Source organism: Acinonyx jubatus, chromosome D1, assembly GCF_027475565.1.
Source record: "Acinonyx jubatus isolate Ajub_Pintada_27869175 chromosome D1, VMU_Ajub_asm_v1.0, whole genome shotgun sequence".
NCBI lineage: Eukaryota > Metazoa > Chordata > Mammalia > Carnivora > Felidae > Acinonyx > Acinonyx jubatus.
The window spans coordinates 66,488,200-66,502,315 of NC_069390.1; the positions used below are offsets into that span (position 1 = coordinate 66,488,200).

At 35.8% G+C, this 14,116-nt stretch overlaps 1 protein-coding gene across 3 annotated transcripts in view; it reads right to left on the reverse strand.

Moving 5' to 3' along the window:
- The window catches only part of DLG2 (discs large MAGUK scaffold protein 2), a 2,057,646-nt gene that overhangs the window by 1,546,704 nt on the left and 496,826 nt on the right, over window positions 1-14,116 (reverse strand). Inside the window, exon 1 of one of the 3 annotated variants that reach the window (XM_053202582.1) lies at window positions 7,786-8,364. The exons of the other annotated variants lie outside the window; for them this stretch is intronic. Coding sequence (XP_053058557.1) covers window positions 7,786-7,815 — 30 coding nt within the window. The 5' untranslated portion in view covers window positions 7,816-8,364. Of the gene's footprint in view, window positions 1-7,785; window positions 8,365-14,116 lie in introns of those variants that run through there. 3 annotated transcript variants of the gene reach the window in all.

The window sequence follows — 14,116 nt, forward strand, 5'->3', positions numbered from 1 at the left end:
AGAGAATTGTGTACTAAAGTAAGAATTTGGACAACTACTCAACTTGAGTTCAATAGGGTGCTATAGCAGGGCTTCCACTTCAGAGTTACATCATTGAACTTAGGTATTGGATTGATAATTCTGGCTGCTGTATGAAATACTTAATAAAGGAAAATTAGGTTATTATATTAGTGGAATTAATATGCTAAAATATTTTATGTTATTAAAATGGTTAATCCCAGGTTATTAATAGAGTTATGGAATCCCTTCACATTGCCTATTTTTCCTACTTTTCTACACAAAAAAGGCCACATTTATTTAATTTTCCCTACTTTAAGCTGTTTTTCTGCCTCTCTCTGCCACCAAGTAGATTTCTCTGGTCCATTATGTCTCCTGCTTCTGTGGCTCTCTAGTCTCTGTACAGTGGTCCTGCCACCATGCAGACACTTGGTTGGGATGACAGGTATCAAAACCAGTGTTACTGGCAGGATAAATATGAGAAGAGCACCAAGGAGCTATAGGAAGATATGGAGACTGTAGACTCCAGTTAAAAAAAACAACAACAGAAAACAGTACATCTACCCCTACAGGGTAGTATGTTAAGCATTTTATATTTATCACCTAATTAAATCCTAAAAACAAGACTGTGCGACAGGTACCAACTTATGGAAAAGAAAAAATACAGTTCTGGGAAGGTCATCCAGCTAGTGAAAGGTAAAACCACTATTTTTATGAATAGGCAGAAGGATGGGCAAAGAGGGATATGGCAGAAAATAGAATGAGAAAGCTCAAGTCAGGGAAACAAACTGAGTGGGAAGTCAGAGAAAATTGGGGTTTGGGATCATTGTTAATGATAAAGGGAAAATCCTATTTCCTTTAAGACAACATCTCAACTTCTTGATACTCATAACTGGGTCCCTATTTATCTCTGCACCCTTTGTACCTTGCCACTCACTTTGAACTCCTTATGTTCCAACTACATTGCTTTCCTTTTCTTGAATCCACCATTATCTCTTTTCTCTGTCTTCTCTTTCTTCTCTTTATTCCCTTCTCTTCATTATCTGTTTATCTATATCTATCTATCTATTCTATCTACCTATCATCTATCATCTGTCACATCTAGGACTTTGCTTAAAACACTTTCCCACCCCCATCGTGCCCTCATGGTACATATCAGCTTAATTGTCACTTCCCCAGAAAACCCTTCCCTGAAACTAAGCTTTTGCCTACCTCGCATTTAAGCCCACCAGGTTCTATAGAATTCCCTGTGCTCCTTTCCATATCATTTTATATTCACCCCTTTATCACACATTACTGTTATTTCTATAATTAGCTGTTTTCGCCATTAGCCTAAAAGTTCCATGGTAACAGATTGTGCATCGTATGCCTATGCCTTCCAATATGTCAGGTACATATTAGGCATTCAATAAATAAATACCCGTTAGACAAATAAAGTGAATGTATGGGTGTGCTGCTTCTACCATGAGAGCAGATGGAACTATACACCTGCATGAAGATACAGTTTTGTCTATGAAGACAGGGTCTCTCAGGCAAATTATTTGTTGCCTTGGTGATTTGTTTCATTTTCTCTACATAAAGATCTGGTGGAAAATAAAAATTATTGTATCCCCCCCAAACTATAGTTGTAAATATTTCTATGATAATTTCATTTCTAACAATATAGTGTGCAATTTTTTTCTATTCAAGTCATAATAAATAATATGATACTAGCCTTGATTAAAAAATATTTTTAATGCTCAGCAACAACTTCTGTTTCCTTTTAGAAATTCTGAGCAACTTCAGTGTAAAAGATAGTGGGATGATGGAGTCAAAGAGTGATATCTTATTTACAGAAGAGATATATATTAAAAACATCAATAAAACATACTTTAAACTGCCTGATACACTTTTCATTCTACTATTTAAATTTTATTATGCACAGTAACCTGTTAATACTGTTAAACACATTAAAAATTAATGGTACCATCATGTCTTCATTACAAATTACAGCAGTAACCTAACATATTACAGTTGTCTTTGTAGATCTTTTAAAACTTTTCTTTAATATCTGTAAGTCTGGCTAAAGGACATCTGAAATGATATCAATATAGGTTTCACCCACTACTACTTTTTAAGACATTTTGTATACATAAATAATTTTATTTGCAGAGATTATATACTTTAGAATACTATTGGTTAGAGATGGAAAAGAAAGAACCACAAAGATGCAATAAAATACACTCATTTTACAGGCAAGGGCACTGAAGCCCAGATGCCTCTTGGTACACAAAGTCACAAAGTGAAGATTTATTTTTATTTTACATAGTTCCACCTTTCTTCTGTTCTTGTACAGCCAATATACTATTACATATGTACTTACAAATCCCTACACAACAAAAGAAAACTTCTACTTACTGCTTGCATTTTATTAAATTTAACCCAGAATATTCTGCTTCCTATCTAGAACTGTTGTCCTATTGGCCAATCACCTAACAGCATGTCTCCACCTTAACATAGTCTAACATTATTTTCCGTGTATTTTAGTTATCAAAATTTGGAGGAATATTATCTTACAATTATTCAAAAATATATTTAAGAAATGTCCACTCTATAAAACGTGTTATATTAACTAGTAAGTTGTGTTTAATTAGTATTGAGGTGACCTCATTTCCTCAGTGACCACACCCAAACAGAAGGATAGATTAAAGATATAAATTTTGAGCTGCTCAATAAATTGTCCTATATTGAATTCTTTCCATGTGCCAGGAGTTGTGCTGGTACTTTCTATACTTACCACAATATCACTCACACATAGATAATACACCCTATTCAAAGATGAATAAATCCAGGCCTAGGGAGATCAGGTTAAACAACTTACCCAAGTAAGTCCTAAGCTAGTAATTGTCAGAACTACAATTTAAATCCAAGTCTTGCTCTAGAGTTCTGCCCTTCACACTAAGTCACGTTACTTCTCTGTCTCAGTAGTGACATCTGTGACAAAAGAGTTGAAACTGAAACTGGACAGAAACAGTCAAATAAAAGAGATGACTCAATCTTCTTTGAAAGTGAGTTTTCTGAACATCTGAAAGGACCTTGGGATCCATGTGGCAGAAATTCTGTTTTTGGTTGCTCTGATTATTCTCTGGCCTAAAAGATCTTACCCCAAATCTGAGGGCAAACCAGTCTAACCAGATTAAAGCAATTAAGACCATAAGCAACCTGAGTCTTATGGGTGAGATCTAGGGTAGGATTATTTTATCAAGGGGGTTATATTATTATTAAATGTGCCACAATCATTTCTTTTTTCTATGCAGAAAAGCTAAAAATAAAACCACTTCTCTGGTATGTCTAATAGATCCTTTTATATTGCCATTATGCAGTGCTTTGTCTTGATTTGTCATAATCTCTCCTCTCATTAATCTTATAACATCCATTCTTAGGAATGTGGAGCAGAGACATGAAGAGGAATTTATTTCTACAATGTGTGTAATAGAAGGAAGTGGGGGAATAAAGCAGGCACAAAGGTCACAGGATGATCCAAGGGGGCAGTAAGTGTCTTTCTCACCAATACAGGAAGTAATGAAGAGAACCAGGAGAAATATTTGTGTTTCCCAGTGAAAACTTTGACAAGGGTGATATTGAGATGCACCACAGATGAAATGGACCCCAGGACAGATCCAAATAGTTAGGAGTTCTGGTCTCATTGGAAGAACAAATATTGTTAAAATGTCTATACTACCCAAAGCAATCAACGTATTCAGTGCAATCCCCATCAAAATAATACCAGCATTTTTCACAGAGCTAGAATAAATAATTCTAAAATTTTTATGGAACCAAAAAAGACCTCAAATAGCCAAAGTAATGTTGAAAAAGAAAAGCAATGTGGGAGGCATCACAACTCCGGACTTCAAGCTGTATTACAATGCTGTAATCATCAAGACAGTATGATACTGGCACAAAAACAGACACATGGATCACTGGAACAGAACCCAGAACCCAGAAATGTACCCACAAATGTATGGTCAACTCATTTTCGACAAAGCAGAAGAGAATATCCAATGGAAAAAAAGTCTCTGCAACAAATAGCATTGGGAAAACTAGACAGCAACATGAAGAAGAATGGAACTGGATCACTTTCATATACCATACACAAAAGTAAATTCAAAATAAATGAAATACCTAAATGAGATACAGGAAACCATCAAAATCCTAGAGGAGAATACAAGAAGCAACCTGTTTTACCTCAGCTGGAGCAACTTCTTACTAGACATGTCTCTGGAAGCAAGGAAACAAAGGCAAAAATGAACTATTAGGACCTCATCAAGATATAAAGCTCCTGCACAGCAAAGGAAACAATCAACAAAACTAAGAGCCAACCTACAGAATGAGAGAAGATACTTGCACATGATGTATTGGAAAAATGGCTAGTATCCAAAATCTATAAACTTGTCAAATGCAACACCCAAAAAATAAATAATCCAGTGAAGAAACGGGCAGAAGCCATGAACAGATATTTCTCCAAAGAAGACATACAAATGGCATAAAGACACATGAAAAAATGCTCAATATCAGTCAACATCAGGGAAATACAAATCAAAACCATAATGAGATACCATCTCACACCTTTCAGAATGGCTAAAATTAACAATTAAGGCAACAGTAGATATTGGAGAAGATGTGGAGAAAGGGGATCCCTCATGCACTAATGGTGGCAATGCAAACTGGTGCAGCCACTGGAAAACAGAGTGGAGGTACCTCAAAAAACTAAAAATAGAACTCCCCTATGACTCAGCAGTTTCACTACTAGATACTTACCCAAAGGATACAAAAATACAGATTCAAAGAGGCATATGCACCCCAATATTGACAGTAGCACTATCAACAATAGTCAAGTTATAGAAAGAACCCGAATGTCCATTGACAGATATATATATATATATATATATATATATATATATATATATATATATATGATAGAATATTACTCATCCATCAAAAAGAATGAACAATGTGGATGGAACTAGAGTGTATTATGCTAAGTGAAATAAATTAGAGAAAGATAAATCCCATATGATTCCACTTATATGTGGAATTTAAGAAACAAAACAGATGAACACAGGGAAAGGGAAGGACAAGTAAAATAAGATAAAAACAGAGACAGAGGCAAAGCATTAGAGACTCTTAAATACAAAGAATAAATTGATGTTTGCTGGGAGGTCATGGGCTAAATGGGTGATGGGCATTAAGGAGAGCACTTGTTGAGTTAAGGATGAGTACTGGGTGTTATACCTAAGTGATGAATCACTAAATCCTACTCCTGAAGCCAATAGTACACAATATGTTAAATAAATGAAATTTAAATAAAATCTTGGGGGGGGGGAAAAAGGACTTCAAGGATTTCCAGTCTCACACACAGCTGCTGTAAAGCAAGACTTGAAGAAAGCATCTTGGCCAGAGCAGTTAGAAGGTAGACTCATTGCTGGAGAAGAAAGAGATGGGAGTTGAACTAAGTAGAATTAAAATTTCCAAGTTCTTGACAGGTTTCCTATCAGAGTCCCAGGAAAGAGGGAGCAAGGACAACCCAAGTGCACAGCCACTTGGAAAAAGAAGAGCACCAGTGGTGTGGGTGAGGTAGACAGGATATGGGATCTGAAGCCAGCCAGGAAGTCTCCTCACTCATGTGAGCTTTTAAATCATTCATGCACTATTTACCATCATCATAATATAACTTTGTTGTAAGTATGATTGTCGTATAAAGATGATATATATGCCACCCTAGAAACATTCATGAATATAATTCAGAAAATTCATAAATTCTTACATGGGTATTTGTCCTGTTGAATTGTGTAATTTGTATGATAAATCAAAATATTGGAATACGACATTTATGTCTGATATAGCATTTGAAGAAGAAGAAGAAGATTTTTTTTCATTTTTACCTGTAGTCATTAATATTTTGTTAAGAGAATATAAAGCATATGACAAGTTTTTTTCACTAGATTATGTTTTCCAAATTCAGGAAACTTAGATTTCAATGTTGATATAAATTGTTCAATGCAACAGATTACAGTTTGGGGTTGTAATTAATAACTTTTTATAACTTATTTTTAAACTACTAATTATGTTTCACAGTTACCTGCAATTATGATTTGGCAATAATTAAGAAACACATATAAGTCAGAACTGATTGTATTTACTCAAGAAAAGTAACACTGAATGTAACACCTCAGTAAATGTGAAAAATGTTAAAAAGACTATTTCCTTTCCTAGGTTATATATAGAAATAAAATTTCCCACCTAGCTTTTTAAAAAAATTATCTTAGTTTAGGGGCATCTGGGTGTCTCAGTCAGTTAAGTGTCTGACTCTTGATTTTGGCTTAGGTCATGATCTCACAGTTGGTGGGTTCGAGCCCCACGTTGGGCTCTGAGCTGACAGGGTAGAGTCTGTTAGGGATTCTCTTCCCTTCTCACTCCACCTCTCCCCTGCTCCATGTGCTCTTGTGCTCTCCCTCTCTCTGAAAATAAATAAATATACATTAAAAATATATCTTAGCTTATTTTTACTGACTTAACTGGAAAAACTGAATGAGATGCTTGGTAACTTCTAAAAGTAAAAGAAGGTATTAAGGTAACTTTGAGGCCTGGTCAACTAATCCAACCAGAAGTTTTTAGACTTCATATCTATTAACATCAATGAACCTGCCATGGGAGACTAGGCACTAAAGGAAGATATCCATTAAGATTTTCTGAAATATAATCAAGAAAGGTATAATATTTAAGGTCATACTAAGAAGAACTTGGCTTGTGGCTTCAAAATTAAATAATCTTTTCTTAACTGGTAAAAGGAGATCACAGCAGGAAGTCTACACTTAATGAGTCTTATGCACTCAGCTATTTATTTTGTCATGTTTAATGGGTGTCTAATCAATGTCAGTTACTAAAAGATATAGCTCAAACTAACTTATAGTATGCTTGTATGCAAAATGAAAAGAAAGCTAATGAAAAAGTGTGTTTTAATTAGTTGTTTTCTAAAAATAATATTAATTTCTATTCAAATAACCAGTGTTTATGAAATCTAAATACCTTATTTGGAACTGATGACAGAATAAAATAAAATGCATTTGAAATTTTTAGCTCTTTTCTATAAACCCATAATAGGAATGCCTATTGATTTTATTCCATTCCCACTTTTATTTCTATTTCTGATAATGCAAATATTTCATTTGCTTCTAATCAAAATAGAGAGAATCAGTTTGACATTAAAAATTGTGTGTGTTTGTTTGTTTGTTTGTCTGTTTGTTTTAAGCCAGGGCCTAAAGATTTTTTTTCCTTTAAAAAAATCACTAAATTGCAGAATATCAGAATTCTCCAATCAGAAACAATATGTCAAGCCACAGTAAAGCTGATTGGCTTCTTCAAGCATAGAAGACATGGTTTTTAAATGAAAAGCTAATTATCACACTCAGAAAGACTACCCTGATATGTTAAAATGATGTGTAAGCTACACTACTACTATAGATATTTTAATATTGAGCTATAAATAGAGGCAAAAGCAAATCCTTCCATAAAAACACAGGCAAATTCTCCTTTCATTTGCAGAAACACACAATATCACTATAAGAAGTTGAAATCAAATAAGGGTAAGTCCCTCAGACCCTCATGGGGGAACAAAATGCCCAGCAAAGTACATTATACTAATCATTTTATCTCATGAACTGCCAGCACCTACCAGAGCTGATTAATTACAGGACCAGAATAATAATAGAAAAATGCTGCACACAACAACAGCCCTGTTTCCTATCCTACCTTTGTGGTGACAATGCACAGGCAATCCATCCTGGCTGGATCCCTACACAGGACTCAGTACATGGAAATCACACCAGCAAATCAGCAAAGGTGAGAAAAGCCTTTTGATAAATGGCACACAGAGAGAAGCAGAGCCTGGATTCTGCACAGACGGCTTTTCCAAGGGGGCCCTCATGGGAAACTGGAGCCCTCCTCCATACAGCTCAAAGCCAGCAGGATTCTCCTAGGCACCGGAAAATCCCCTAGAAATCAGCTCCGGCAAAACTTCCCGGTGGCTTGCTGGGCTCCGCGGCTGCATGGTCCTTTAGTGGATTCGGTGATCGGAACAAGGCTCCTGTGAGTGCCCCGCACAGTTCTATCCTGGAGAGGAGTGTAACACCAAGCACCAGAGAATCACATTTCAGCTCTCGTTCTTGTTTCTGAATTCTGATCTGCTGCTTCAGTATACCCATAAGAGCTGCTTTGCCAAGGTCCCCCCTTTGCTGCCTTCGTCTTTCTTACTAACAACTCTGAGTAAGCACAACACAAAAACTACCCGGCCCATCTATCAAAGGGCTGTCGTTTGGCTGCCAGAACAGCGGCTTTGGATAATAAAAAGCTATTTATTATGAACATGATTCCCGGGAGTCTAAATGACTCGAAAGATATGACTGAAAAGCTACGGTGCGTGCAGTGCTGAATACATCACATCCCAACTCACTTGCAATTTACAAGGGCAGCTTCTTACAAATGACTAACAGCTGGGAAAGGGAAAGTGGGCCAGGAACATTAAAAACTGCGGACTTGGTGGTGTAACTTAGAAAACACCAAATTTCTTCTTTTATTTCTGGACCTATTTATGTGGTCAGTGACATACGTGAATACACAAGCAACTTAAATATTTAAAGAAATAAGTGTATTATAAAATTGGGGTGAGAGGAGGTTCCAACATGTTACAAAAGTTCTGCATTCTGAGAGACAAAAAATGAGTTCTTTCCCAAACTTTTCCCTCCTCACTGGCTGCCTACAGGCGCTTATTACGTGGGCAGAGCTTTGTGTTCCCTTCTGCAGCATTTTAACAGCCAAATGATTAACCTTCCCCTACCCTCAAATCCCTCCCTATTTTCCAGTGAACTGGCCACATAGACTGCCTTTGAGGTACTGGACAACATCACTCTGGATAATAATAGACTCTTCCTTCATTCTCTTAGACACACAGGCAAAGACAGACTGCAACAGAAAGAAACGGGGGTGCAGAGAGAAGGGGTGGAGAAATTAGGAAGAGAGAACGTGAATGACAGAATGGGAAGCACTACCTGACCAATAAAAATGGAAAATCAATGCCTCCTTTTCACTAGAAGAAAACACATACTCACCTGGATCATTGAGAGCAACACGAAGACATATCTAAGAACCTATGCACACTGTGCTTACTTCTTTAAGATACCAGCAGAACCATTCCCCACCTACCACATACCCCCCTCTTATTTTTTATAGAAAGTATATTTTCTACAATGAACAATTTGAGAAAAAGATGAACATGTAAAACTCTTCCATCTTTCATGAATTATTCAGTTTCTAACCTTGATATCCTCTTGATTGCTAAATAGATGAGTATCTCAGAAACTGACATGCTATTGTTCTACCAAAATGACAGCACTTTTCTAAGGATTTAAAAAAAAATTAAAAAGTTCATAGAAATTCAGATATGTGTTCAGGGGAGAAAAGAAAAAAAAGTGGTTCAAAAAATTGTTTATAGATAAAAAACTGTTATCCTACTGGTATAATAATCTTCAGATAATTTTCAAGTTAAATAATGCAAGTAAAACCCAGGTCCTGGTCCATTCAATTAGGTGACTGTCATATGGTTCCAAAGGTTCAAAAAGCATCACTTTGCCTGTTTACCCTTTTTTCTTATTTATTACACCATCATAATAATTTAATTCATTACTTCCTAAACTTGTCTCCTAGTATGTATAACATCATGTGTTTGGGCATTCCTAGGTATCAGTGTTTCTATAACACAAACACTAGATACCTAGTAACTTATTGCAGATCCAAAGCTTTGTTAGTCATGTTCAGAACAAAGACAGTCAGGAATTAGGAACACAGAGGAAAATTGCTAAATTGTGTAGCAGAGTAAGATAGATATTTTACAAAGTATCCTTGGAAGAAAGGTAATTCTGGAACTGTATCCATTTTCTTAGAGTAGAGATAGCTAAAATATGGACAAACTGGCAAAGGGAGATTGACTTATCCGACCTGACTAATCACAGGTCAAAGAACTCTGCAAACTATAAAGACCTTCAGAATAAAGGCAATTCATCTAGCATAACTTCTGGCTTACCATATACACGTACTAAGTCATGCATCCAACACATTTGTTAAGGGCTCACTATATCATTTTTGGATTAATGTTTATATCACCTACTAGACCATGAGCTCTTCCCTTTGTCTACTCCAGAATCTCATTCATTCCACAAATGTACTTGACAATGTACTTACATGGGGACACAAGGATGAGCAAAAGCTGGCCAAATCCCTGCCTACAAATGTATCAACTAAGACAATACAGCATGCACTGAGGGTGTTTGAGAATCACAACACAGAGGCATTTAACCCAGAATGGAGTAACCAGGGAAAGCTTTCCAGAGAGGAACCTTGAACTGAGTTGAGAAGGACCCACGAGGTTAGCTAGAAGTTGTGAGGAAGAAAAATGTTATGCACACTTTATATTTGAAAAAGAAGTGAATCAATAATATCTTTTATCTTTATGCAGTCAGCTTATATAAACACATCCAATGGGTTTCCATTAAATAAAAGCACTTTAGAGCAGGTATTTTACAAATAACATGCAATCTCTGTCAGCCGGGGGGTGGGGGGGGGGTGCATGGAAAAAGCATCATTCATATAATATTGAGTACAAATGTGGAATATACACATGGAATATACATGTTGTATAGTCATTAGGTCTTGTTTACCACATGTGATTAATTGGATAATGTTTGTATGTTTAGATCAAAGAAAATAGCTAACATTTTGAAGTGGATGCAGCTTTCTACTTTGTGTATACCTGGCTCTCCATTGATTTTCCTCAGATTTAAAGATGATAGAAGGTAATCCACTCCTTTGTCTCAAGGGAAACATTCTTTTTATTTTTAAAATTAACAAGGCATCAGCTTGAAGCACTTTTTTACAGACATAGAACTCAACTGGGTCTGTGATTTCACATACAGTGTTTGGCAAGATATAAAGCCACAGCCTGAAAATTGCTTTACTTGATATTCCTTAAGGTTAATGATACCAATCCAGGAACATAGTGATTCTTAGTAAAATCTACCATTGGAAATTTGATATCAGAAAATTACTTTTATAAATTACTTGCACTAAGCCTGTACCTTAACCATTTATAGGCATTACTTTATTTTGTTTGTTTCCAACAGTATGAAAGTAAAACCCTAGTGGTTTTATTTTCCTTGAATCTAAGCCCCTTGCAGACAAATATAATGCATATCTCTGCCATCTAGCATGGTACCTGCACTTAAGAGGTACAAAATATATATTTCAGGAATGAAAGAATGATCACAGATTCAGTTATACCATTTTGTTTCTTGACAAGAGATTGCTTTAAAACCTATGATACGTTGGGGCGCCTGGGTGGCTCAGTCGGTTAAGCGCCCGACTTTGGCTCAGGTCATGATCTCGCGGTCTGTGAGTTCCAGCCCAGCATTGGGCTCTGTGCTGACAGCTCAGAGCCCGGAGCCCGTTTCAGATTCTGTGTCTCCCTCTCTCTGCCCCTCCCCTGTTCATGCTCTGTCTCTCTCTGTCTCAAAAATAAATAAACGTTAAAAAAAAAAAAACCTATGATATGCATCCTTTGTCCACTTGAGTACCATATGCACATATACTATTGTTCATATATATGTATACATTTACATACATATTTAAGAACAAATATATGTAACATATATTTATATATTTAAGAAAGAAATATATTGAATTGATGTGTATATGAGAAGATATTTACAAATATAAACATTTATATTTATTATATTTATATTTATCAAGTGGCTATTATCAGAAGTACTGTGGCAGGTACTTTATACATATTATCTCTGATGGTCACTAGACCCTTCAAAAAGGAAATATAACCCCTGACTTATAGATGAAGAAACTGAATCTCCCTGAGATTATATAATTTGCCCTATGTGATACGGGACATAGGTTATTCTAATCCAAAGTACAATGTGCTTTCCATCTCATCCTACCTCATTCCTGAGGCAGTTTCTGTTTCCCTGGGTCCAACCTGAGAGTGAGACACAGATTTGAAAGGCCTTCTCCAGGAGAAGAAGTTGGACTCTGTACAACTAATTACAAACAACTTGCAGTTCCTCCCCCGCAAAAAGACAGGCACATCTCTGGGCTCCTATACCATGGTCTTTATAGTTTATAAGGGCCTTGGGAGCAACCCAGAAGGAATTGCCTCCACATTAGAAATATCAGCTCCAAGGGAAATAACTGAAGAAATCCACCCACATGGACTTCCATCCCGTCTGTCTGTTCCCCATATACCCAGGACAGCAGGCTCACAAATGACATCTGCATAGCTTGTTAGCTTAGTAAAATAAATAGACTGCGGGCAGATCATGGCAAAATGCCTGCCCTCATTTCCAAACTCTCCAGAGGCAAATAGGAAATTAGGATCAACTAGAAAAGGACTGACTTTTCTAGAGTGTTTCCATGATGAAAAAAATATCATGGATAGTACCGGATCCCTAAAATGATTTATGAAAGGCAGGAGTCTATGTATTCTGTGTATGTTAAGTATGTAGAAAAACATAAAATTTAAATATTTTAAAATTTTAAAATTTTAAAATTAAATAAGAATCTTGAGTGAATCAAAACTTGCCACAGAAATGCTCATCGTTCACCTACTTTCCCACAATAGTTTGCATGTCAATTTTGCTTATGTAAGTGAATTGAAACATAATTGATAACCATGTAACCACTCCCCTTGTTATTATCATCAAATTGAAACAACCTTTGAAATTTAGACAATTACAAGTGGTAAACTAAAAATGATGAAAACATTCAATAAATACTGTTCCCCTAAAAGTTTATATAAATTTTGCTGAACATCAAGTACATTCCATATAAGGCTTAATTTTTCCTATTACTGTACAATGCTATGAGTTAAATGGAGTCCAGAAATCCAAGTAGTTGTGCACAGGCCACACATCTAGAAAGTTATATGATCTGAAATACAATTTTGTTTTCAAGTTGACATAAATAATCTCTGTAGTATCGCTAACTGCCCTTCCCACACTACCCCTTTTTACATCCCATCACACTGACCTCATTCTTCCTCATTCTCATTCTTCCTCAAGGCCTTGAATTTGTTGTTCCCTCTGCCGAAAACGCTCTTCCCTTGGGTTTTTACACAGCTGTCTCCTCATCATTCAGATCTCTGCTCAGATGTTAGCACTTTATAAATCTTCCCCAACTGACCTCCTTAATTAAATTACATTCCCTCCCATCATTTTCTATCACATAATCCTATTTATTTCCTTCATAGCAACTATCACAATCTGAAATTATCTTCTTTATTCATATCTTGCCATATCCTCTATTTGAAATTTATTTCTGAGAGCAAGAAGTTTACCTGTTTTGTCCGTGGCTATATCACCAGTGTTTAGAACAGTGCCCAGCTGTGTAACAGATGCTGGCGACTTTTTTGAATGAATGAATGAATGAATGAATGAATGAATGAATGAATGAATATGATGTATCACAGGGAAGATCTTTTAATATTGCTTAGTTTCTAAAAATGTGATTTACACTAACCATAGTATTTACAAATACATAAAGTAAAGAATAATTTTCAGATTCGGCATTAACTTTTTATTTAGCAGGCTGTGTTTAGATACATTCATATACATATTCTCATTAAGTATTTGCAACCAGTGAATTAAGTATAATTTTATAGGTGATGAAACTGAGGCTCAGAAAAATTAACTTGCTCAAATTTATATACTTACTCAGTTGGTAAACCAGTGCATGGAGGGCACTCCACTGAGAAGATGAAGGAGGACATGAAGCTTGATCATCTAACTCCATGTTCCATCCCATTGTTGTGAGAATGCTGATCTGCTGTACTTTAGAAATTATTAACTCATCTATCCAGCTGGTAAATACCATAAACTTCAAATGTTTGGTTCTAAGGGCAGGATATCTGAATATTCCCTAATCTATCAAAGAATATACTTTGCTGTTTTCAAACATATGTAAAAAAAAAAAAAAAAAACCAAAAAAAAACTAAGTTCCTAAACAAAGAAACATCAAATGGCCAAAC